This window comes from Ranitomeya imitator, chromosome 5, assembly GCF_032444005.1.
Source record: "Ranitomeya imitator isolate aRanImi1 chromosome 5, aRanImi1.pri, whole genome shotgun sequence".
NCBI classification, from domain to species: Eukaryota; Metazoa; Chordata; class Amphibia; order Anura; family Dendrobatidae; genus Ranitomeya; species Ranitomeya imitator.
In genome coordinates this window covers 358104469-358131072 of record NC_091286.1, presented here as the reverse complement: position 1 = coordinate 358131072, position 26604 = coordinate 358104469, and the positions used below count along the sequence as shown (strand labels likewise).

The 26604-nt window shown below is 36.1% G+C and overlaps 1 protein-coding gene across 3 annotated transcripts in view; it reads right to left on the bottom strand.

Moving 5' to 3' along the window:
* Positions 1–1746: 1746 nt before the first annotated feature.
* The window catches only part of COL12A1 (collagen type XII alpha 1 chain), a 201178-nt gene continuing 176320 nt past the window's right edge, over positions 1747–26604 (bottom strand). For 2 of the 3 annotated variants that reach the window (XM_069726543.1, XM_069726545.1), the window contains 13 exons: positions 23020–23106; positions 22541–22594; positions 20618–20713; positions 20296–20349; positions 20069–20122; positions 14561–14614; positions 14246–14317; positions 11861–11896; positions 11369–11435; positions 8033–8221; positions 7466–7543; positions 5401–5571; positions 1747–2721 (listed from right to left, as the gene is read on the bottom strand). In XM_069726543.1, coding sequence (XP_069582644.1) covers positions 2561–2721; positions 5401–5571; positions 7466–7543; positions 8033–8221; positions 11369–11435; positions 11861–11896; positions 14246–14317; positions 14561–14614; positions 20069–20122; positions 20296–20349; positions 20618–20713; positions 22541–22594; positions 23020–23106 — 1173 coding nt within the window. In that variant the 3' untranslated portion in view covers positions 1747–2560. Of the gene's footprint in view, positions 3870–5400; positions 5572–7465; positions 7544–8032; positions 8222–11368; positions 11436–11860; positions 11897–14245; positions 14318–14560; positions 14615–20068; positions 20123–20295; positions 20350–20617; positions 20714–22540; positions 22595–23019; positions 23107–26604 lie in introns of all 3 variants that reach the window. The other variant, XM_069726544.1, reaches the window with a different exon arrangement.

The following is a 26604-nucleotide window of genomic DNA, read 5'->3' as shown; positions in this document are numbered from 1 at the left end:
TTAAGAAGCCCTCCTACTCTATACTCATTACATGTATTAATGGCACCTGTTTTAACTCATCACTTGTATAAAATACACATGTCCACACACTCAAACAATCACACCTCAACTTCTCCACCATGGCCAAGACCAAAGAGCTGTCTAAGGACACCAGGGACAGAATTGTAGACCTGCACGATCGTAGAATTGGCTACATGACAATAGGCAAGTAGCTTGGTGAAAAGGCAACAACTGTTGGCACATTTATTAGAAAATGAAACACAAGATGACTGTCAATCTTCCTCGGTCTGCTCTCCATACAAGGTCTCACCTCATGAGATAAGGATGATTCTGAGAAAGGTCAGGAATCAGCCCAGAATTACATAGGAGGACCTGGTCAATGACCTGAAGAGATCTGGGACCACAGTCTCAAACATTACCATTAGTAACACACTACGCTGTAAAGAATTAAAATCCTGCAGGGTACGCAAGGTCCCCCTGCTCACACCAGCATATGCCCAGGCCCATTTGAAGTTCACCAACAACCATCTGAATGATTCAGAGGTGGCATGCGAGAAGGACATGTGGTCTAATAAGACCAAAATAAAACTTTTTGGTTTCAACTCCACTCACCATGTTTGGAGGAAGAAGAAGGATGAGTACAACCCTAAGAACACAGTCCCAACCATGAAGCATGGTGGGGGAAACATCATACTATGGGGGTGCTTTCTGCAAAAAGTGGACAGAGCGACTGGATCGTATTAAAGAGAGGATGAATAGGGTCATGTTTCGCAAGATTTTGGCCAACAACCTCCTTTCCTCAATAGCATCTAAGATGGGTAATGGATGGGTCTTTCAGCTTGATAATGACCCCAAACAGACAGCCAGGGCAACTAATGGGTGGCTACCCTCTCCTAGTGTTTCATCACCCATCCCCTGCAGACTGTGAGCCCTCGCGGGCAGGGTCCTCCCTCCTTATGTACCCGTGTGCCTGTTATCTGCTCATGTTTAATGTATTTGTCTAGATTTGCCTCGTATTCACATGTAAAGCGCCATGGAATAAATGGCGCTATAAAAATGTATAATAATAATAATAATAATAATAATGTAAGGAGTATTTCAAGGTCCTGGAGTGGAATAGCCAGTCTTCAGACCTGAACGCAATAAAAAATCTTTGGAGGGATCTGAAACTCAATGTTGACCAGCGACAGGCAGCCCCAAAACCTGAAAGATTTGGAGAAGATCTGTATGGAGAAGTGGGCCCAAATCCCTGCTGCAGTGTGTACAAACTTGGTCAAGAACTACAGGGAACTTCTGACCTCTGTGATTCCAAACAAAGGTTTCTGTATCAAATATTAAGTTGTGTTTTTTTTATTGCATCAAATACTTATTTCATGCAATAAAATGCAATTTAATAATTAAAAAATCATACAATGCTATTTTCTGTTTATTAGTTTTAGATTCTGTCTATCACAGTTGAAGTGTGCCACTGACAAAAAATCAGAGACCTCCCCATTCTTTGTAGGTTGGAGAACTTGCAAAATCCACAGTGTATCAAATAGTTATTTTCCTCACTGTACATTGAATCAGATTCAACATCATGCCGTAAATTGTATAACAACATGCAAGGTCATTGGCGCCTCATTGAAATGGAGCTTTACTAAATATTCCATTCAACAGAACTCAAAAGATGATCTGTGATGTATAAATAACTAGGTGTATAAATTGTATGTTTTTTTATGAAATAACACATTGGAAACAAACGTATCTCTTTTCAGTAGTTTTATTGAAAAAAACGCCTCTTTTTTCAGAAATAAATAAAAATATAAGGCAGTGAAATTCACAATTTGCAGTTAAAAAATCTTGAAATAGCAAACCTATTTTCATAGTCTTCAAACTGCTTTGAGAACTAAGAAACTAAGAAACTTTGAGAACATTATATTCTGAAAATTGTCCATACTAAATATACAGTACATACATGCAATTTCATTTTCTGCAGGATCGACTGCAAGTTGACATAAATGTAACTGTTAATGTGTCTACAATATAATCCTGAACCTAATGGGCACAGTATATTTAGCTATGTAAAAGGTTTTCTGGATGCTTAAAGGTAGGCAGAGTATAGAAGCATTATATCCCAGGCTTTGGATGGGAGGGCTAATGACGAAGCAGATGGTATGGCTTCTTGGGTACAAATATGGTTTTGATGTAGGGTACAGGCAACATTGTTCAGACACAAAGCTGCTTGGAAGTTTGTTCCTGGTTTTGGTTTTTTACTATGTAACATTGCAATAAAATTATCATCTTTATTCACACATTAGGCAATCGACACTGCAAGCACAACCTATTTTACACGCAATTATAGAGAGCATCAGACAAGAAGCCGCATATGGTTCGTATGATGAGATCTACACGATGTGGCACTCACAGAAAATGGCTTGTGTACATATATGTAAGTGCATTTCATGACTGCAGTATTCGGAAGTGACCTGTGGAAATATCCAATCTGCTTACTTTGCATGTATCTGCTGATCAAGGTCAGAAATGAATGACACACATAGTAAACAAAATACAAAACTATTTACGATTTCTCTACATTCTTTCTTAAGGATCTTCTCCACCGCATATGTTCAGCATATTCATGATGGTCATAGTCCTCATCATCTGATCTTTCTTGCGGCATTGGGACTACGTAAGGTTGATTGTCAGGCTCAACGGGTCCACTTTCAGGCTGATAAGGTTCTAGTTGAAAATATTTGTCCGATTGAACAAGACAATTATCTTATAATGTTGATTCAAAGGAACAGCAAATATAATTTGGCTGTGGTTGTTTAGAGTAGTTAATTGCCAGACTTTATGCATACATACATATATACACATACAATGCACGTACATGTTTGTGTATTTACATTGTATATATGTATTTATATATGTATACATATATGTATATATATATAAGCATTTATATGCATGTCAATATATATATAGATATACATGTATATATATATATATATATATATATGTCTATATCTATATATGTATATATATATAGATATATATGTATATGTATATGCATCAAATGGTCAATTAACAGTTTTAGAATTGTTAAACAATTAAGACAATTGGAATTATGCATCAGTTAAAATCAGTGTACTATAAATCAGTTCAGGGTTATTAAAAAGATCAGAGATTGTACTGAAAGGTATACATTGTGCCATGATATATCTTTCAGATTGTTACACCTGTAATAATTTAATGTTTTGTAAATTGCCCTAATATGACATAATAAATAATGGAGTATATTATGATAAAAGCATACACTAGATCTGTGCCTGACAAGGAATAACATTATAAAGTTCACGAGGGATAAGGGGGTCAATGGTTATTCTAGCAGACAGCAAGCAGCAGGTTTTAATGTATTAGCTTATGGTAAAATAAAAAAAATGTTAACTGATTTTAGTGGATATGATCCCATAGAAATCATTTACAAGCCACAATTAGTTTATTATTTACATACATCATTTCTATGTCCTTATGTTAAATCTCTATATATAGGGTTACCTCAGATACAGTAGTTAGTAGTTATAATGACCTCTTGTGTAACTGAGGCCCTATGTCTTTCATATATTTGACATGACTTTTTCACTACAGAAAGCAAAGAGACTTTGTAAGTTCACATCGCTGTCTTGGATCCCATTGGAATGCTGTTAGTATAAAGAACAGTTTCCCTTTTAAGTGATGGCAGTATAGGTCGTTAGCTATATCCATGGTGAAATTTCCCAAAAGAATCAGTTCAGATTAAGTACGTGCGCAAACATCTCAGAAACAGGATTTTCATGAATTCAAACTGTAAGCAGCACTGGAGGCTTAGAAAATGTGTTAGCCGGAACCTGAAACAGGTCAAAGATGAGGTTAGTATTTAAAAGTAAGAGCTGAAAATACATTGTCTTCCTCCTATACACTAGTACAGACTACAATCTATGACCATCCACTTTGTTGTCTCCTGTACAGTTTAATTTTACAGGTTTTGGTCATTTCTCTATGAACCGTTAAAAAAATGAAAATGTCTCAAACATTTTTTTGAGACCTAAAATCAGATTTGCTCAAATCGCCATGGGCCCCACAACCCAGTGGGCGATGGCATCAGATGGGGATTGGCCTAGCTGATGGCAAAAAGTATAGAATCCATGGAGTACTTAAGAATGCATTCTGTAAATGGATATAAATCTGGGTTGTAAGGTTCTACAGTATTCATACTATTGTTTGTTACAATGAATCTGTCAACGAGTTTTTTCTACCCCATTTGACAGCAGCATGATGTAGGGGCAGATACTCTAATTCCAGCTATGTGTCATTCACAGGGCTGTAGTTTTGATAAAATCAGCTTTTTCTGCTGAAGATCTACCAGTTCCCAGTATGCTAAGGCTAAGTTCACACTGCGCTAGCAGCAGCCCGTTCAGCACATACGCTAATGGGCTGCTGCTAGCGCAAGTGCCGATGTTTGCATCGCGCTAGCGCAGATAGAGCATCTGCTAGCTCTATCTGCACTGGCAGTGACGGACCCGGAAACGCTGCAGCCTGCGTCTCAGGGTCCGTCACTCAATGACGGCACATGGCTAGCGCTCGCCCATTGTGGGCATGCGCTAGAGATGCGTCCGAGATTGCTGTCAATGGCGGCCGTAACGGACTACGTTACACCGCATTTATGCCGCGGTGTAACGTAGTCCATCTAATGGACTGCCTAGACGCAGTGTGAACCCGGCCTAAGCTCTGCATAACTCCATCCACACCACTAATTGATAGCTGTGCACACTGTGGATAGGATTAAATCTGCCAATCTCCAGTAGGAGCGGGGTAACACAGAGCTCATGAATATGGAGGACTACATGACAGCAGGTTTACTAGTGATAATTGCCTGTTGATAAAACAGTGATCTCATCAAAACTACTCTAAGCAGACCAGTAAGTGATACACTGCTGGAATCAGGGCCTCTTCCACTACATAATGCTGTTTCAAGATTAGGTGGCAAAAACCTGGTGATAGATTCCCTTTAAGTGATGATACCCTGGGGAATAAAATCATAAATTAGATTTTGTTTCGTATTTACAGCAGAGTCTACTGTATTTCTAGAACAAAAGATGTAGTGTATAATACAGTGCATATTACATATTTAATCTACCATGAAATATCTAATATTTGGCAGATAGTTATGCAATTAATTATCCTAGTAGGTCAGGGATAATTTTCACTTTCTTATTAGTCTCATGAATATTCTTATATGCTTAAAGCAAACAATTATTGAAGACTTTGTAGGTTACAACAGAAATACAGTACATATATTTGTTTTATTCATGTTAGTAAAAAGAGTATTCATTTTATCACAGGAATAATAGCTAATAGAAAGAATATTTGCCTGCATACCTGGGTATCCTTGACCGTTGTAAGGAATGCTTGCACATAGTGATGCATCACAGTAGCCAGGTGGACCTGTTGGACCTCTTACGCCATGGTTACCTGGACGACCAGGAGGCCCTGGTGGCCCTGAAGAGCCTTGAGATCCTGGTGGTCCTGTCCTAGAGTCACCTGGTGGTCCTGATTTTGAAGAAAGAAATATAAAACCATTTGAGGTTTGTTTTCTATTGTTTTAAAGCAAAACTAATAATACATTTGGCTCAGAAACTGTCTAGACATGAGTACAATGTAAAGACAAAAAAATTTAAATTTGACATATGTTTCTAATGAAGGAACCAAAAATTAAGATCGCTGGCTATGATTCTCTAGGCTTTGCAGTGCGTGTAACATATACACTGCCTATTTTGTACAAAATATGAATTGGCAAGATTCAACTGATTTAACAATATCAATGAATTCTCAGGTTTGTTTCCACCGCTAAGATGTAATAATAACCTCTGGGGAGACTACTACATTTGAAAGCGCACTGAATTTCAATTAAAATTTAGAAGTGCATCAACTATGCTACTCTGTGGCCCAGGGACAGATGAAGTAATGTTGTTTTTGGAGCAATCATTATTATGGTAAGCTAAAATGTAAATCTTGAACCAAGTGAGGATAAAATAGTTGCAAGCTTGTACATGTTGTAATGAAAAAATCATGTCTCAACTAGAGAATAAAATACAGAAACAACCAAAAAAATATTCTGGAGCCAAGTCTCCAGTCCATAATCAGTCAGTATGGTGAGGAACAGATTAGAGAGCTACAAATTTGGATTGTAGGACTATTTCTAATCTAGTAATCCTGTAACATCATAATGGCATGATTGGAAATGCGGATTTAGGATTAACAAAACAAATCTTTTTCCATGTTAAAGCATTTTATATTTCATTTTACAAAGTCGAAATGGTTTGGTTGATTTCACCATCTATTACGCCAGTAGCCAAATTTTTAATTTGCAAACAAATAATACATATGATATTGTTTTTAGAAAAAATATTCATATTATACATGTTTTATTTGATTTATGCTAACTGGGAGAAGGCAGGCTAAAGCACCACTCCAGGGTTTTATTTTTTCAGTGCTGGAGTGGTGCTTCTAATCTAAGGTACCCTACCCTAGTCGTTTACTTTCCCAACACCTTCTTCACCTTCTATATGCTGCTCCCATCCCGAGGTGCCGTTTTGAGACCGCAATTTCTGACTGGCTGGAATTCAGGTCATAAGCTCTCAACGCAAATCAATGAGAGCCAGAATGAGGCACTCATAGACTTGCATTGAAAAGAGACCTCAGGTTTGCTCCAACAAATATTGGAGCAATTTGACAGGCCACAAACGGCCACAGACCGCAGCAGACAGCGGCAAGTAAGTAGAAGAATAGGTGTACTTTAAGAAGAAGCACCACTCCAGCACTGCAATAAAAAATGCTGAAGTGGTGCTTTAAAAAGAAAAGGAAGATGTACAGTAGCTTCCAAAACTCTGCTAAAAGGGCACTAACTAAAGTAAGTCAATTAAAGTTTGAAGGTTTACCTAATAAACAGAGCAGTAAAAGAGAAAAGTTTTTTGAACATATTTCATGTTTTCTGTTCACTGTTCCATAAAACCCTGTAGTCAGAACTCCCCCATTATCCCATAACACATGGCATTTACACCAACTGACTGTATATTTGGTTTCCCTAGTAGTGATGTTACATTATGATCCTACCAAAATCATTGGACATACAATATGTTTTATTTTTTACTGGTCATTTTTTTTTAACATTGTAGTGTATAAACAGTGCAATATTGGATACTCTTACAAGAAGGCTTGATTTCACTATAATAGGATTTTTTTATCAATTGACATTATTTTATGTGAAGGGTCATTTTAGAATAAATCAATGATAAAAAAGAAATTAAATACCTTCGACTGGGGCAAAATATTTGTGTTTTAGGAGATATTACGTAACCTAAAGTATCTTATATTTGTATTTAACCAGGGCAGTTAGCATCATAATGTCCATAAATGAAAAACTTTATACTGAATATATACAAACCTGGAGGTCCAGTAAGCCCTCTGGGTCCTTGTGATCCAATTCCAGTGTTGCCTCTCTCTCCCTTTTCTCCTGGTAAGCCTAAACAATGTGTGCAATGAGAAAGAATGACTGTGGTTTCTGCAATGTTGACATTTCAGCCATCGTTATATTATTATTATTATTATTATTATTATTATTATTATTTATTTATATAGCACCATTGATTCCATGGTGCTGTACATGAGAAGGGGTTACATACAAGTTACAAATATCACATACAGTAAACAAACTAACAATGACGGACTGATACAGAGGGGCGAAGACCCTGCTCTTGCGGGCTTACATTCTACAGGATTATGGGGAAGGAGACAGTAGGTTGAGGGTTGCAGGAGCTCCGGTGTTGGTGAGGCGGTAGCTCCGGTGTTGGTGAGGCGGTAGCTCCGGTGTTGGTGAGGCGGTAGCTTTGATAGTGATGAGGCAGCAGCGGTGTCAGTGCAGGCTGTTATATGTTACCTTAACTACAGTAATATTTTCACACAAAAATATACTTTTTTGTATGTAACAATGAAGAACTGTATATACACCCACCTCTTTCTCCAGGTGGTCCTTGAAGACCAGGTGTTCCTGGGAATCCAGAACTGCCAGAAGATCCAGGTTCACCCCTTGGTCCAGCATTGCCTGGAGGGCCTGGTGGACCTGCAGGTCCTGGTTGATTACGATTGGAATAATAATCATTTGGAATCTGGTTCAGCATTTGATTAAATCTGCTCATTTGACCTAAAAAATAAAAATGTAACATTAGATGTAAGTAGTGACTTTTGACTAATGTCTTACTTTTCCAATAAAGCATAACTTAGCTTGAAACCCTGGGACATCTTGGTAATATTGCTTATAAACTAAAAATCAAATGTTAGCAGACTTTGTGTATTTACAAATGTTTCATGTTGGTGTTCTGAGAGCATGAGAGCAAAGAACTCCCAGAAGAAAACTATAATGAAAACATTTAGGTAGGCATGGTACAAAGCATAGTCTGGGATTTTACTCAGAGGGATATTTGGCAGGCTAGGTGGGTCAAGTGCTTATCTGTCTTAAGCTTTCATCCAGACTTTCTGGCACTGAAAGGCTTGCAATGTTGCAAGAAAGTAATCATTAGTCAATAATCTTGACAGTCTACTGTTAACACAAAAAGACATCTTATTTGCTTTGTTAGTATTAAATTCCTTAATGCAGCATGTACCTGTTGAGTTATGCAGAAGGTGGAAAAGATAATTATAGAGCAGAGATCAGTAACACAGTCTTCTTAGTCAATAGAAAAGTTCTGCTTCTTTGGTTCCTGAATTTTCAAAATTTGCAGTATTTCAATTTCCATGCTTAACCCCTTAACACCCGGGCCATTTTCCATTTTTCTGTTTTTGTTTTTAGCTCCCCTTCTTCCCAGAGCCATAACTTTTTTTATTTTTAGGTCCATATGGCCAAGTGAGGGCTTGTTTTTTGGGGGACAAGTTGTACTTTTGAACTACACCATTGGTTTCAACATATCAGACACTGGAAAATGGGGAAAAAAATTACAAGTGCTGTGAAATTGCAAAAAAAGTGCAATTCCACAGTTGCTGTTTGTTTTTTTTTTACCATGTTCACTAAATGCTAAAACTGACCTACCAATATGATTCTCAAGGTCATTATGAGTTCACAGACACTAAACATTTAAAGTTTTTTTTTTATTTAAATGGTGAAAAAAAATCCAAAATGTGTAAAAAAAAAAAATAAATGGTACCATTTTCCGAGACCTGTAGCATCTCCATTTTTCTTGATCTGGGGTTGGGTAAGGGCTTATTTTTTTGCACTCCAATCTGACGTTTTTAATGATAAAATTTTGGTGTAGATACAATGTTTTGATCTCCCATTATTGCATTTTATTGCAATGTTTCGGTGACCAAAAAAACGTAGTTCTGGCGATACCAAATATGTGTATATTTGTTTTTTGTTTTTTTTTATTTTGAATGGGGCGAAAGGGGGGGTGATTTGAACATTTATTTATTTATTTTAGTTTTTAGAAACATCTTTTTTTCTTTTTGCATACTTCAATAGTCTCAATAGTCTCAATTCAATAGAAGCTGTAGTACTTTGATCGCCTCTGCTACACACATGCAATAATCAGATTGCATGTGTGTAGCAAAAATGCTTACTTGCTATGAGTGCTGACCACAGGGCGGCACTCATAGCAATCTGGCAATGACAACCACTGAGGTCTGCTGCAAATCTTTGGTTGTCAGTCTGATCCATCGGTGACCCGCAATCATGTGACAAGGTCATTGATGGGTGGAGCCAGTGATGTGATTCCTGTAAGTGCGAACTAAATGCCGCTACCAGAATCTGACAGTGGCATTTAATAAGTTAACATGTGTTATAGGCACATGTCAGCTGTATAGATGAGCTGTCATGTGCCCAGAAAATTGTGGGCTCAGTGCCAGAGCCCGCACCAAATAGAGGGAGTCCAACGTGTGCATATTATTACGGCACATGTCGGAAAGGGGCTAAACATTTTAATGAGTTCAGTAAAATATAATACATATCAATAGTCAAATGAATATTATGTTGCAAATTACTTTAAAATAGTAATACTAATCACATCCCTTTACTGATAAACTTATGTGTTCCCATTTCCAGAAGTCAAAATTAGCATCATGATTTTTCAACTTAACTTTGTTGTAGCATAAAAACCAAGGACATACGCAACTTTAACCCCAATCAGCTGTAATCTTTGAGTGTTTGGTCACAACCTTGAGCAATGTAAGCCTTTTCATTACTCAATTAAAGGGGTATGATCAAATGTTTTATTTGCTTTAAACGTCAGAAAAGCAAGTCAATTGCAATATTATGGTACTTTCATACTATCTATCTGCAATGAGAGCTTTTATCTTTTACAGTGTTCAGCTCATTTCCATGGAGCTTAGCCTCCAAACTCAGAAGAAATTGAGTGCACTATAGTTACATTCCAGGAAAGAGGTTGACTCCTAGCATACCAGCCTCCTCTCTCCATCACACTGATTTCTATACAGCAGTTAGCTGCTCACCTCCCTCTTGTCTGAAGAGATGGCCTGTTAGATATTTTTGTAAATATAGTGAAAACAGCACACATTCCAGAACAAACTCCTGATGTCTAAATGTGTTACAGCAGAACTTGTACTGAGCTTTACAGTTCTACTAATACCACAGTTCAACTTCCAACAAAGCGGTGACTCAAAGAAGAGTACCCGCCCTGTCAGACCCCAAAAAGTAAGGAGACAGTAAGGAGACTGCAGAGTTGTGTGCTACTCAAGAAACAACTTGAAAATATCCCTTCACGGAAACAAAATTAAGGAAACAAAACTAATTTGCTTAATAACTGTCCTTTAGTAAGGGAATGATCACTAACATAGTAATATATTATGTATAATATATATCTTTTATATAGTGTGAGTAATATACCGAGATCATGCAATGGCCAAACAATTCATATGTAATGGATGTATTAAAGAAAAAAAAGATTTAGTATAATTAGTAATTTTCATTTAAACCTCTACATATTCTCCGCTTAAGGGTACAGTGGACGGTCCTAATGGGTGTGCATAGAGAGATGCCTAATGGGCCACTAAACAGAATTGCTACATTCTCTATTCAGTGTCCTTTAAGACACTATTAATCTGCTTAAACCAGCAGATATATAGAAGACAAGTCTGATGTAGAGTACTAGCTCTGGCTATTGTGTTATATATTGTATTATTCTTAGTACTACTATTCAAAAAATGTGTACAATAGCTCCTCACCTTGTTTCACATGGTACAGACGTCTTTAAGGTTACAAGAAGCTAATATATTCATTCATACCCATCAAGGCCAATAATTCCAAATTGTTACTAACAATGAGGTAATTGTGCAAACTTACTGTTTATCATCTGTTCACAAACTTGTCGTGCAACCGACCTCATCATATTCTGGGAAGCCATATCACCCTTAAAGTCAAAAAGCAAGAACCATATCATGCATATAAAAAAGATACTGGATGTTAAACTTAGCAATACTACATGGTACGTAAAATATACCAGTTAACTGGAGAAGTTTTGATAATTGGATTGAATGAGTGTAAATATTTTAAACCAAATTCACCCTATGCAAGCCATCTCCTGCCCCATTAGACAACCCCTCAGAAGAGCCTAAAATCTGCCAATTACAACATGGCCCATTTCTAGCATGCAAATATTATTTTTAGTAACCAAGAAAAATATTTAGAATTGAGAGTCCTAAGTGGTTGATACCTTTTAATGGCTAACTGAAAAGATGATAACAAATTGCAAGCTTTCGAGACTACTCAGGTCTCTTCATCAAGCAACTAGGAAGTAGTGCAAAACTGATACATATATTCGATTGATTTACATACCCTTTCACCCTTGTCTCCTTTCTGTCCTGAAGGACCCTGTGAATAAATTACACTTGATTATACTTATTGAAATAAAACAAATTATATTTATATATTTTTTTTAATTATTATTTTTTTTAATCGAGGCACCTCACTTATTTTTTATGAACTGGTGTAATTTTGCTTTTCCAAATCCTCAGTGGTTATTAACAGCTGCTGATAAAATATCCACCACTAAATCTATTGTATTTGCTGTTATTAAAGTTCACCCCATTCATACAGATTTTTAGCTGCTATAGAGTAAAATCAAAGATTTATTAAAAAGTGGAGCAAGTATTTGTGAACTCCAGCATAATGTGTACTGGTTCATGCAACCGTGAATCAGCAGACTGGAGCTGTGACACAATAGAACATGCCTTCTGGCCATCACAGCCATTACTTAAACTGATTAAGCTAAATGCCTACAATAAACTCATGTTCCTTTGCATTAATCCCTCAATTATTACATCATGTCTACTTTCCTATTTGATAAATGCTGAATAATCATCCTTTAAACTGAAACACAGAAACATCTGCGAGCCACCCTTATTAATTTGATGTTACCCTTTTATCCTGGCCTGCCAATGTTCACAAGCATTTAATATACCGCAATAATTAAAACCAGTAATGAACATCAAAGTCAATACATTTCTGAACAACAGTGCCATCTCCCCACATAATACTTGCCAACATATTTCTATCTGAAGAATAGTAAAGAGTGGCTTATTTTATCCTCTCGCCTCCACACACAGTATTCCTTGCATGGTTCAATCCGGTGACACAAATAAAATCTTTAATACGGCGAAGTCTGTCTGATCTTTTATTCGTAAAGTAAGATGAGCTTTTATGTTTAAAGGTTTTCTACGTCCCAATATTTCAGCTTTAATGGGACAACACAAGCACCCTTTCTTTTCGGATACAATCTCCTTTCACAATCAACTAGCTTTTAAGTTAGCCTTAGTTACAACTTGAAATCCTTCACTCACGGGTGTAGTCTATTCTGCTTAGGCTTTGTTCACATTATTTGCTTCCATTTAATTTATATGCTGGGGACATTTACCAGTTTATAAGTCAAATGAAAGCTGTGAGGTATGCCTAACAGTGGCATCCATCATCCAGAGCCTAGAAAAGTAGCCTACTAACAGATATGACATGTGCTTTTCAATATTTTTTCATCATGTATCTGATAATCGGATGCCATAATAGCCTATGGATATAGATGTCACTATATTGGGCATACGTTGAATGCATTCATCACCCATTGGCATCCATTAAAGTTATACATCATGAAAAGTTATTGGAAATCTCATGAAGTATAGCAGGTAATGTTTCTCCTTGTGGAGGGTGACACACCAGCTCTGGCTTGTCAAGGTAAGGAAGCTTATTCACCGTGCAATGCTCCTCTGGGAAAATTAATATGCAAATTGCCTCTTCAGAGAAAAAGAGGACTCTTTTATAGCACCAACAGGTGGCGCTATAGAGTTCAAGTCCTTTTTTTAGTCTGAAGAGGCAATTTGCACATGAAGTTTAATCAGATGCTTTTGACACATGGTATACACTGCAATCTATCACCCATAGATTATAGTATCCATTCAATAGATGTTTTTACTGGATTCTGTTTAAAAACACTACTCTGCTATTTGATGCTTCAAACTACGCTGACATACAATGGCCTGACAAAGGGAGCATTCCTTGTGAACATATTAAAAGTTTTTTTAAAACCAGGTCACTTTCTCCAACAAAATCAACACTCATCTTCTACTGCAAACTCATACAACCATATGCAAGATTTAACAAAACTAAAAACTCACAACAGGAATATGCCATGATTTTTGTGCATCAAAGATTGGGGAAAATTACTGCACCAGAAATAATCATACATGAATAACCTCTAATTGACAAACTTCACTATGACCTATTCAATTAAGCAAATCATTATAAATTATGTAAAAATATGGTTTCTTCCTGTGAAGCATTTTTTCTTTTTTACCAAAACTGATGTCTCATTAACCAATGTCTCATTTTAGTTATTACACCAAAGGAAAATTGTCCACAAGAGATTGGATATCACTTATTCTAAATGACATATAATTTAAGCAGTGAAACTCAGGCACATTTTAGGAAATGTGCTGATCTAGCTCTTAGTATTTGCACAGCGTAGAACTATATATTTTGGCAGATGATCTTGGTACTGTTTCAAATGGAAAATGATTACCTCAAATTCCAACAATCAACTACTGCAACTGTTAAAAATGATGTACTGCAGAACTATACCTCCAAAAGTTTGGCTTTCCATTAAGATGTTTATTAAGCTACAAAATAAAAGCTGATATTTATTCTCAATCAGCAGAAAATTATTTTGCTTACGGGTAAACCATTATCTCCTTGTTTTCCGGGCATTCCACTTGGACCTGGTGCTCCCTGAACTCCTGGTCCTCCCTGCAAAGCAAAATGGTACATTTGATACAGTTGTTACAGAAAATATCATCAGATCTTTAGAAGCAGAATTGTCACGGGTCTAAGAGCATGATCAGACTGCTTGATCATATTTCTTGCACCAGCAGATGCTTTCACTCACACAGTGTAATTCAGCTGCCACAATGGCATCCGAAGTGTGTAAGGAGAAGTTTTTGCTCTAGCATTGTACAATCTGGTATAACTGCATGACTTTATACTACTTACCACTGGCCCAGGTGGACCTCTGGGTCCGACAGCCCCATCTTTCCCCGTAAAACCCTAATTAAGGAAACAAAAAAACCTTGTGTTAGATAAATACCTACAAAATACAGTGTAACGGAAAACCTACAGTAGATTACATCTACTAAGTGTAAATCCAGCACATCTTGATCATTCTTTGTACTGTACTTAAGAATGCGCAAATCTCTTGTAAAAGGAAACAAAAAATGAAAAAAAATAGCTTGAGAGGGCCAAATATTACATCACTCTGCACTGCACGCCTCACTCTTGCATGAGCATTTAACATAATGCATATTTTTCCTTTACTTGCTGACATAATGTTTAACAGGCATAATAACTCCAACTTAAAGGGGTTGTTCTGCATTTTTTTTTCATATCTCATCATGGGCTATGCCAGGAATTGCAGTTCAATATCGTCTTCTTAAAGCTGACCCTTTTTTTTACTCTGGCAATGCTTTGGATTACTCATTTATTCAGTTATAAGATTAAAACACTCGGACGAAGCCTTGAATCATAATAGAAGGTATACGATACGATACACTCTATTGATCCTGAGGGAAATTATGGTATTACAGCAGCGTTACAAACAGCATTTCAAACATTTTATATCGTGAAAGTTAATTTTGGTTGAAAACAATGCAAAGATAAATGATCGATACACATTACATTAGCATTAGATGGTTTGGCTTTTATCCTAAGTCATGTACCAAGGCTCATTAAAGGGTTGATACTGACTTTCAGGATGGCTACATCCAATAGGTGGTGCTAGAGTTCAAGTCATCTTCCTCTATGAAGAGGCAATTTGCATATTAATGTGAAAGGAACACATTGAAGAGAGTGACTGACGACCCCACTAACAGATTATGATGGCGATTTCAATTCCAGCTCCTTCTTTTTCCGCCAGATATACGGGGTGGGCCATTTATAAGGGTTCTCCTGGGTGGGCCATTTATAAAGTTGCACTAAAAAATGTCCGACTTCAAAATGGCCACCATGGTCACCAACCATCTTGAAAAGTTTTCCCCCTCCCATATACTAATGTGCCACAAACAGGAAGTTGATATCACCAACCATTCCCATTTTATTTAGGTGTATCCATATACATGGCCCACCCAGGTGTATCCATATAAATGGCCCATACTGTAGATTTCCACCAGAGGCATTTTGCCAATTGCATGCTTTCCTCTATCCATTTCAAAATATGAACATGTATAGGGGTGAGAGATATAGTTGTCTGTCGCATAAGCTTTGAGTTGACAGCTGTCTTGTATGTGTGGACACCTGGGGTTTCAAAGTTGTACAAACATTATGGCATCCAGTTAAGATTCTACATCCTAATTTGTTACTTAGTGTAAAAAACAAATACCGGTATTACATCACATTTCCAAAGAATTCGTTACTCTAACACACTATAATAAGACACTGCATACTATTACTCCATTATTTAAGCAGTCTATAGACACAAAGTAGATGTCAGCAGTCAGTTATCATCCGAGGCTTCACTATTGGCAAACTTCTGTCTAACAAATATGTATATTACATAAATAAATGAAAACAAGCAGCTCTCAGACATCCCGGGATTGCTTATGGAAAATAAAAGTTCTGAAAAGTTCTGAAAAGCATTTTGGGTTTTCCAGTCCCCCAATGCCAATCTTTAAATTTGTTTGGCTCCACTTGTAAAAATCTAACGTCTAAAGACAGCTGGGATAAAGGTATATTAGGCAACACATAACTTTCAGTGACCCAGCATTGCAAACAGCTATAATAAATAGCTGACCACAAAGCATAATAAAATATCTGAAAATGAATAAAACAATGTTTTCTATTAGTAGAGAATGTGATAAGAGTAATGAAAATAATCTAAATCTCTAAATTGTAATAGTTAGACTGACTTGATATTTACACTCAGCACCAACAATCTCTGACACGTTATTTTGATCATTCCTTTATCTCCATTTTCCCAATGAACTTTTAAAATTAATCACTGATGTTAGAATCTTACATGGATTCAAGAAAACTTTATAGTGTGATTTGTGTAGTAAACCCGAAGCAAGTGTTTACCTCTCCTCTGTTATATCATCACTGCTTCCAGCTTTTTCTTTTGGTGTCAATCCAAACAAAATTTGCTTTGTATAATTCCCTATTCCCTCCCCAAACAAGACAATAAACGGCCCATCACTCCAATGTGTGCATGTGGCTGACTATTCAGCAATTCTCCAAGATATAACACTTTCTGTACCAATAGGCATTCATGTAACTACATCATAAACATGTATACAATTTGTAAGACACAAAGCTTATATTGATCTTGAAACTAATCCCTAAAGTGTGACCCAGTAGGATTTCCTATGGGTCTGTGTAACAATACCTCTGTGCCATTTTGTGACCATATAGTGTCTACACAAAAGTGTCATAGCCATCCCTGCCTTTTATAGCCAAGATGGAAATAACTCTGTCCTATCCATCAGCGGTGAAGATAGGAGATCAACTGAATGGAGCGCCACTATGCAGTGTGCATACATGCTACAAAATTAATGGGAGTGATGAAAACAACATGGCTCACTGTGCTGATTCAGTAACTTCCAATCATTTCTATGGAATCTATGCGAACTGTGCAGCTCGGATGCTCTTGGCTGTTTTCATATCCTCTCCTTTTAGTAGACGGAACTTGGAAGCAGTTAGTCCTCTTCATGATAAACGACTAGGCAAAAATGTCTGCATAACCTGCTACATTTTGCAATTAGAAAATCAGCCAAATTTGTTTCCACATCCCATACCCTCAGCCACAATAATGAACACTGAACACAAGACTGATAACCTAGTATTACTTTTCTTTTGATCAGCAAGCCTGGTGCGGCATCGCCTGTGCTTATTGCTGCAACGATGCTGTTGTGCAAGGCTGGTTAATCAAAAGAACTCACAGAATGTATACCCTTATATCTTTATTACATCACACTTTTGTGGCTCATGTAAAGCATTTCATTGCAAAACGCACGTCGGGAGTGGTGGGTTGCTGGATACCCTTATTGCAGGTAACGTTACCTTTATATATTGTCTTTATGTGCCTGGTTTATCATGAAGGGTTAGCAATTACCAGGAGAAGTATATAGTCTGTTGTTACAGCCTCCATAACTATCTGACATTATTAACTATATTCTGAAGTATCTTTACTAACCTATTATCAGCCACATGGCTGTGAGCTGCAGCTATATAGCTTTATAGTGTCTTTGTAGCAATATATTGTGTTCATTACATATTATTTCTTAGAAAAAAAATTCCTTCTATACTGTCATCAGGTTAATATACACTTATATTGGTTAGATGCCCGAACTACTTTATATGTATATGTATATATATATATATATATATATATATATATACTGTATATGTATATATATATATATACATATACAGTATATACATATATATGTATATATATACAGTATATATATATATATATATACACACATATATGTATAAATATATATATATAAATTTATATATATATATATATATATATATACACGCTATATAACTTTTTTAAGCAATTTGCAATATATACCAGAATTTCATATTGAACAGTATATTGTTTTATACATTTATCCAGGAATTCCCACCTTTTCTCTGTGTTTGTAGTGCCCTGCTTTACATATTCTATGTTTTCTTGTGTTTTATTTTAATAATGAACATCAATAAAGAATTTTTGAGCCTTCTCAAGATGTACAATAACAAATTGTATTGTGGTACCGTGTTAGCCAGAAAAATCGATGTGAATACTTTTCTGCCCAATGATGACAGAAGTATTCTAGGAGTGATACCTTTATTGGCTAACCAGAAAATAATATGTTTGCAAGCTTTCAGAGCACAGTGGCTCCTTCTTCAGGCAAGATTTTTGTAATATTGCCTGAAGAAGGAGCCACTGTGCTCTGAAAGCTTACAAACATATTATTTTCTGGTTAGCCAATAAAGGTATCACTCCTAGAATACATCTGTCATCATTGGGCAGAAAAGTATTCACATTGAGACTTCTCAAAAAATTTCATTTCTAGGTGTTGTGTTTTTAATATGCTTTTGGCTTAACAATTTATGATTGAGGATTTTGGTGTATTGATGTAAAAGCATGTGCAAATTGATTTGCACAAGTCACATTTGTGTATTTCCATGGTTTTAAATAGTAACCATGAGAAGAACCCTCATTGTATCTTCTTGTACTATCAGAGGCACATGGAGAACATTGCAGACTCTAGACACCAAATTACAGAACTTAATTTTATGTCATGTGTAAATAAGGCCTTAATTATATCAACGTCAGTAAGTTGCCATAATAACGTAAGGAATAAAGATGACTGACTCTATGAAAACATAATGAAATAATGGGGGAGATTTATAAAAAGTAATGCAAATTAACAATGGAGTAGCTGTTTATAGCACCCAATCCCTCCTTGGCTTTTGTGAGCAGCTACCCCAAACTTTAATCAACTTTGATAAATTACTTCTATGTGTTGCATTCTGATTAACCCAATGTTAATTAAAAAAGAATATAATGTAAATGTTATACTGCATATTAAACATCTATAATGCATGTATAATATGGTTCATTAGGCTTAATATGTTACTGTCCACATGGCAAGATTAGTCTTTGTCACTCCACAGGAATCCTGCAGCCCAGATGTAAAGGAAACAAATGTGTTAAATATATTGGCTAACCCAAATAATCCCTCGTTTTGTTTGGCAATGACAAAATCTTAGATTTTCCCTCCCAGACTTCTCTTTTGATGCCTGAAGAGCACAAGTCTAAAAATATAAGTTTGCAGGATTTTGAACTGTGTTTTCTTAGCAATTCTGTAATGTATTTGATTCTTAGTTATTAAGATGAACTAAACAATTTAAACAAGTAAAAGAAAATTTTGGAAAGTTTCTATTTGGATAATTTATTATAAGAAAGGATTACAGAAGAAAGACAGTTTGGCCGAGCAGAATGTTTTCCAACCACCGCCTCAAGCTGCTTGCGGGTCATTTGTATAATGTGTAAGGATTAACTCTACAAGTAATTGTGATCTGCGACTCATTAAAAGATACAAGATGATTTGCAAGATGTTTTAGAACTGCATATTTAGGGGATGCATTAAGTCCTCACAACGGTATTATTAATAATTTGCAGTTTGCACAGTTGACCCTCTGCACTAGGGTGACCTTTGATCTAACTTTCTCATCTTTTAAATTTACAACAAATGACATTACTACAAATAACCCCTACATTCATGAATAAAGGAAATGTAAAACAGTTCCTCAATCCAAAATAGGGCTAGTTAATACAGATAAGATAGCCGAACTACAACAAAATCCTTGCAAAACTTACCGTATTATAGATATTTAACTTTGTGTTTTCTTTATTATCCTTGATGATCAATCATACTTTTTAAGCCCATTGTTGACCAACTTTATATGCCGTTAGACAATACAATGATAAAAAAGTTGGATGTGGGAACATACCCTTGGTCCTGGTGGTCCCATAGGTCCAGGTGGTCCCGTTACACCAGGAGATCCCTTAAAATAGATTTTAAAAAATCAATGGTGAAGACACATTTATTAAGTAGTACTCAAAAATCGTATGCCAATATTATTAAAAAACAGCTAAATAAAAAATTGTATCTTATTAAATATAAAATAATTTAGCAAATAAAAGCATAAACTTATAGGAATTCAAGCAACTAATTTACCATTCTTCCTGGCAATCCAGGGTCACCTTGATCGCCTTTGAATCCCTGACGACCCTAAACAAATATGTGAAATATAGATGATTAATTACAACCTATGTATGACTTTATAATGTCACATAATTTAATGTAATCTCAAAATATTTTAAAACACTTTCAACATGAAATACTTATCAGAATTGGGAGTGTCTACTATAACTAAATCTCTATCAGCTTATACATGATTATGAATCACCACGAAATATTTTACAAGAATATCACTTATCACTTAGAATGTGATGTATTTTATGACATTTTTTACAAATTCCCATTTTTTCCAACTTACAGGTTCTCCAGGAATGGAAAGTCCAGGAGGTCCTTGAGGTCCAGGAGGCCCCTGTGGACCAGGTAAACCTTGTTCACCTCGTTGTCCTGTAGGACCCTATAATTTAGGTTCATAAAATACAAGTCCATAAAAGAGTTAAGATCAGCATAATAGTTCCTCTCCCCTACCATTCCTTCCCAATCTTTATGAGTGTCGGTTAAATGATGAGTCTGCTTCTGGCCAGCCAATTAATAACCATTTATCGAAGCCTCTCAACATGTATCTTCTGCTCCAAACATAGGATTTGCTGAAAATTAATTTTATATACAATTCTGGTATGCTTGGAATGTATTTTACAGAGTAACTCGCCTAGCTTAATTCTAGTACAATTATTCACAACTTATATTTATACTTTTCATTACAAAGTCCACTATTCCTGTCACTTTTATTATGAAATCTTGATTGTATTATAGCATGTAACCAATCAAGTCGTTCCATTTCCTTTGATTTTTTTTTTTTGTAAATATACCTAGATGCTATAGATTGTGAGCTTCTAGCATGTACAACCATATTCATTCCTCCACTGCCTTAGGAAAATGATGTTACTGATTTAAAAAAAAAACACCTCTCACTTTGCTTTCTACTTTTTTTCTTTAAAACCAGCCCCCAAATTTAAGAATTGGGTGCTAAGTTATTTTAAAGTAAATTTAACCCTCATAGCCTAAAAGATTTCTTAACACTAGGACTACTGGACTCGTGAACCCTGACTAGAACAACTGCAAGTAAGTAGTCAAAATGACTATACCAGTAGTCCTAGTGTTAAGGTCCCATATTCACCAGACTAAATCTCTCCTAATTGTTTTAGTCTTGGCAGATGTTGCTAGAATACAAAATGTTTAAAGATACAAAACTCTTTTTTCCTGGGACTGCATGAATACATAACAACTAGAATTGTCATATATACAGATGTGCAAATTAAAAAAAAAATTGATTGAGGTTCAATTTGTCCAAATTGGATGAAAAGCTCAATATGAAGAAAATCAGTTTGTTACAAATCAAAGGTGCCCTGAATGGATGTTTATTGATGGGGGCTCACAGGTAAAAGCAAATTCCCTTAATTTTGTCAATGACCATTAAAATTCGCTATTAGGGTTATGGAATTTTTCCAAACATTACATAATAATAATCTTATTTTTACATAGCACTAACATATTCCGCAGCGCTTCACAGTTTGCACACATGATCATCGCTGTTCCCGATGGGGCTCACAATCTTAATTCCCTATCAGTATGTTTTTGGATTTTCAGTTATTTATTAAAATGTAAGGATGAATATAAGAAATTATGCGAAAAATACAATAGTCCCACAGCTGTCAAATTCAATGCAGAACTGGTCTGACCAAAAGCTGATATATGATAATCCCATCAGTTGTTTCAATAAAATGTTTATTTGTCCTTTATTTTAGAAAAAAAGAAAACATACTCCATGTTTTTTTAACTCTGGGAGTTTAGCACTAATTAGAACCAGTCTGTTTTCTTACATTATCGCTCCACTCTTGTAGGTCTATGTGTTCCCTTACTGTTCACAGTTTTTATGAGGTCAGAGAGCAGCTTCTATAGGACCTGAGGGTGCTGACTTATTCTTCCAAGTGGGAAAAGCCTAGTAATAGTTTTCTGCTCTCACCAACTACAATGTGGATTCCTTTTCTAGCATATCTGTAATACAATGTTACTATTCATTCCTGACTACTGCTCACATTCTGAAGGCCAGTTGGTCATTTCAAATTACTGCAGGGGAGATATTTTACATCAGTAATAAAGAACAATATAAAGATAATCCATAAAAAAGTTAATAACTTTTCTAGTATTTAAAAAATGTAAACATATATACATCATACAATTATAATTACTAATCAAGGCACAACATAATATCAGATTTACTTACAGATGGTCCATCTACACCTCTGTCACCTCTGGGACCTTTGCTACCAGGCATACCCTAAAAATGAGAGGGTAGTTTTGTAATTCCGTTATATCAGACAGAAATCTTTTAACTCCTAATACAAAGCCGTGAGCACTCAGAGGTTTAAGATATGTATTTTTCCTTTTACTTTAACATATTTGGCAAAAAGCCATCAGAAATTCTTCCCTTTCGAACATTCCCTTTTCATTATTTCTGCCAATCTTAGTCAACAGCTCCAACAAATCTAGAGCACAGAATCCTTTTGTGTACAGTATTCAACAAAAAAGATGGTAAGAAGAAGATAGCCAAGTATATGCTGAAGGGGCTTAATATAATTGTCACAGATCTTGGAAAAACACCCAAAAAAATAAGAAACTTTATAAATCAATAATAGAAAAACTGTTTTTTTTGTTCATTGACTTTTTGAGTCGAGAAAAGAAGACTTATTAATAAATGCTTACAGATGGGCCAGCTGGTCCTGGGGCTCCCACACTGTCTTGTGCGCAAGTACAGGCATGTGGCAGAGGTGGGCACTTAGCTTCATCTCTCTGAAAAAGTGACACTTTGATGAAAACACATTAAATATAAATTGTAATTACCACCAGTATATAAGCGCTTGTTATTGTCATCAAATGCCAAGTTCTTAACCAAGATTCCACAGCCTCTTATCAGTTCAGTTGAGACTTTTCTATCCAGAACCAAGCACTATAATCCATTACTTTCTGGTCATGCATTTTATGCATTCACCAAATACAGTTATAAGTAGCCAGGTTATTTATAGTCATATTATACATATGTCATTATATCTTATCATTTTTAAAAAAATTAAAGCAGATTTCCCCTTTCATCTTTTTATAAAAAAAAATTATGGGGCAAAGCCACTAAGCTCAGTAATGCGCTGCAGGGCTGTTGACGTGATGTCAGCACTGCAGCTTATACACAATCATCTGAGAAGTGACAGATGTAGCACTGAACCGCAGGAGTGTGAGCACTCGTTGATTTTGTAACTGATTTTTTTACAAATAGATGAAAGGGTAAATCCTCTTTAACACAAACCTGGTTCTTCATAATCTCTGATTTGAAACTTTAAGATAATCAAGACACTTGAAAGAATATATTAGGCCCCTGAAGATTTGAAGATTTAAAGAGATATGTCAGCTCCAAATATCTTCTGCAGAAGTCAATTACATTCACCTTATCCCATGGTATAATAGTAAGGTAACAAATTCACATGCAAAACATATCATCTATCTATCTATCTATCTATCTATCTATCTATCTATCTATCCATCTCTATCTAAATCTATCTAGCTATCTAGTATCTATCTATCCCTAGCTAAATCTATCTACCATCTATCTATCTATATCTATCTGATCAACTATATCTAACAATTTATCTATATATCTCTATATAAATCTATCCTATATATTTCAATCTTAATCTATCATCTATATATCAATCAATTTATCCATGCATCTATTCATCCATCTATGTCTGTCTAAATCTATTGTCCATTCACCCATCTACAGTGGCATGTAAAAGTTTGGGCACCCCTGGTCAAAACTACTGATATTTTGAAGGGTTAAGCAAGTCAAAGATGAAATGATCTCTAAAAGGGCCAAATGTATAGATGAGAGATTCTCTTGGAGCCTTAGGCAATATATATATATATATATATATATATATATATATATATATATATATACACAAGTTTCCTTATTTTTGAAAGAAAAGCAGTTTTTTCCAATGAAGCTAATATTAAATGATTCAGAAATACACTCTATACATTGTTAATGTGGTAAATGACTATTCTAGCTGCAAACGTCTGGTTTGTAATGCAATATCTTCATAGGTGTACAGAGGCTCATTTCCAACAGCCATCACTCCAGTGTTCTTATGGTACTTTGCATTTTCTAACTGTGTAAGAAGGCTAATGGATGGTTAGAATACCCTTGAAATTCCTTGTGCAAGTATGTTAGCACAGCTGAAAACAGTTTGGCTGATTAGAGAACCTATAAACCTGACCTTCCTTTGAGCTAGTTGAGAATCTGGAACAATACATTTGTTGGTTCCATTAAACTCTCAAAATGGCTAGAAAAAAAGAACTTTCATGTGAAACTCGACAAATTAATCCTTGTTCTTAGAAATTAAGGCTATTCCATGCGAGAAATTGCCAAGAAACTGAAGATTTCCTACAACGTTGTGTACTAATCCCTTCAGAGGAGAGCACAAACAGGCTCTAACCAGAGTAGAAAGAGAAGTAGGAGGCCCCACTGCAAAACTGAGCAACAAGACAAGTACATTAGAGTCAGTAGTTTGACAAATCGACGCCTCACAGGTCCTCAACTGGCAGCTTCATTAAATAGTACACGCAAAACGCCAGTGTCAACATCTACTGTGAAGAGGTGACTCCGGGATGCTGGCCTTCAGGGCAGAGTGGCAAAGAAAAAGCCATATCTAAGACTGGCTAATAAAAAGAAAAGATTAATATGGTCAAAAGAACACAGACATTGGACAGAGGAAGATTGGAAAAAAAGTGTTATGGACAGACGAATCCAAGTTTGAGGTGTTTGGATCACACAGAAGAACATTTGTGAGATGCAGAACAACTGAAGAAATGCTGGAAGAGTGCCTGACGCCATCTGTCAAGCATAGTGGAGGTAATATGATGGTCTGGGGTTGCTTTGGTGCTGGTAAAGTGGGAGATTTGTACAAAGTAAAAGGGATTTTAAATAAGGAAGGCTATTACTCCATTTTGCAATGCCATGTCATACCCTGTGGACAGTGCTTGATTGGAGCCAATTTCATCCTAAAACAGGACAATGGCCCAAAGCACACCATCAAATTATGCAAGACCTATTTAATGAAGAAGCAGGCAGCTAGTATTCTATCTGTCACCAGATCTCAACTCCATTGAGCTGTTGTGGGAGCAGCTTGACCGTATGGTACGCAAAAAGTGCCCATCAAGCCAAACCAACTTGTGGGAGGGGCTTCTGGAAGCATGGGGTGACATTTCTCCAGATTACCTAGCAAATTAACTGCTAGAATGCCAAAGGTCTGCAATGCTGTATTTGCTTCAAAGGGAGCATTCTTTGACAAAAGCAAAGTTTGAAGGAGAAATTTTTTTTAACCTTGTCAATGTCTGGACTAGATTTCCAACACATTTGGCAACTCATTTGATTAATAAAAGTCTGAGTTTTCATGGAAAACACAAAATTGTCTGGGTGACCCTAAACTTTTGAACGGTAGTGCATATATATTTTTTTATTTTTCAGTTATCCTTTACATTTTAAAAATAACAAAAAGGAAAATAGGCCAAGTAGCATCCCCTTTTGCAAATACCACAGCTTTAAACGCTTTTTAGCCAGGCAATTCTTGTTTGAGGGATTTTCATCCATTCTTCTTTGGAAAATTCTTCCAGTTTTGTGGGACTCCTGAGTTGTCTTGCATGCACTGCTAGTTTGAGGTCTAGCCAGAGATTTTCAATGATGTTCAGATCAGGGGACTGTGAGAGCCATTGTAAAACCTTCAACTTTTGCAGTTTGAGGCAGTCTACTGTAGATTTTGACATGTGTTTAGGATCATCATTATCCATTACAGAACCCATTCTGTTTTCAACTTCAGTTTTTTACAGATGGTGTTATGTTTGCATCAAGAATTTTGTTGAAATGTAATTGAATTCATTCTTTCCTCTACCCATGAAATGTTTACCGTGCCATTGGCAGCAACACAATCCCAAAGCATGATTGATCGATCCCCTTGCCTAATATTTGGTGAGATGCTCTTTTCCTGAAATTCTGTGCCCTTTTGTCTCCACACATAACTTTGATCATTGCTGCCAAAGAGTTCTATGTTAACCTAATCGGTCCACAGGACTTGTTTCCAAATGTATCAAGCTTGTTTAGATGATTTTTTGCATACTTCTGTTGCTAAATGCTATGATGAAGAAGCAGGAGAGGTTTTCTTCTGATGACTCTTCCATGAAGGCCATATTTGTGCAGGTGTTTCTGAATAATAGAACAATGTACCATAACTGCAGAGTCTG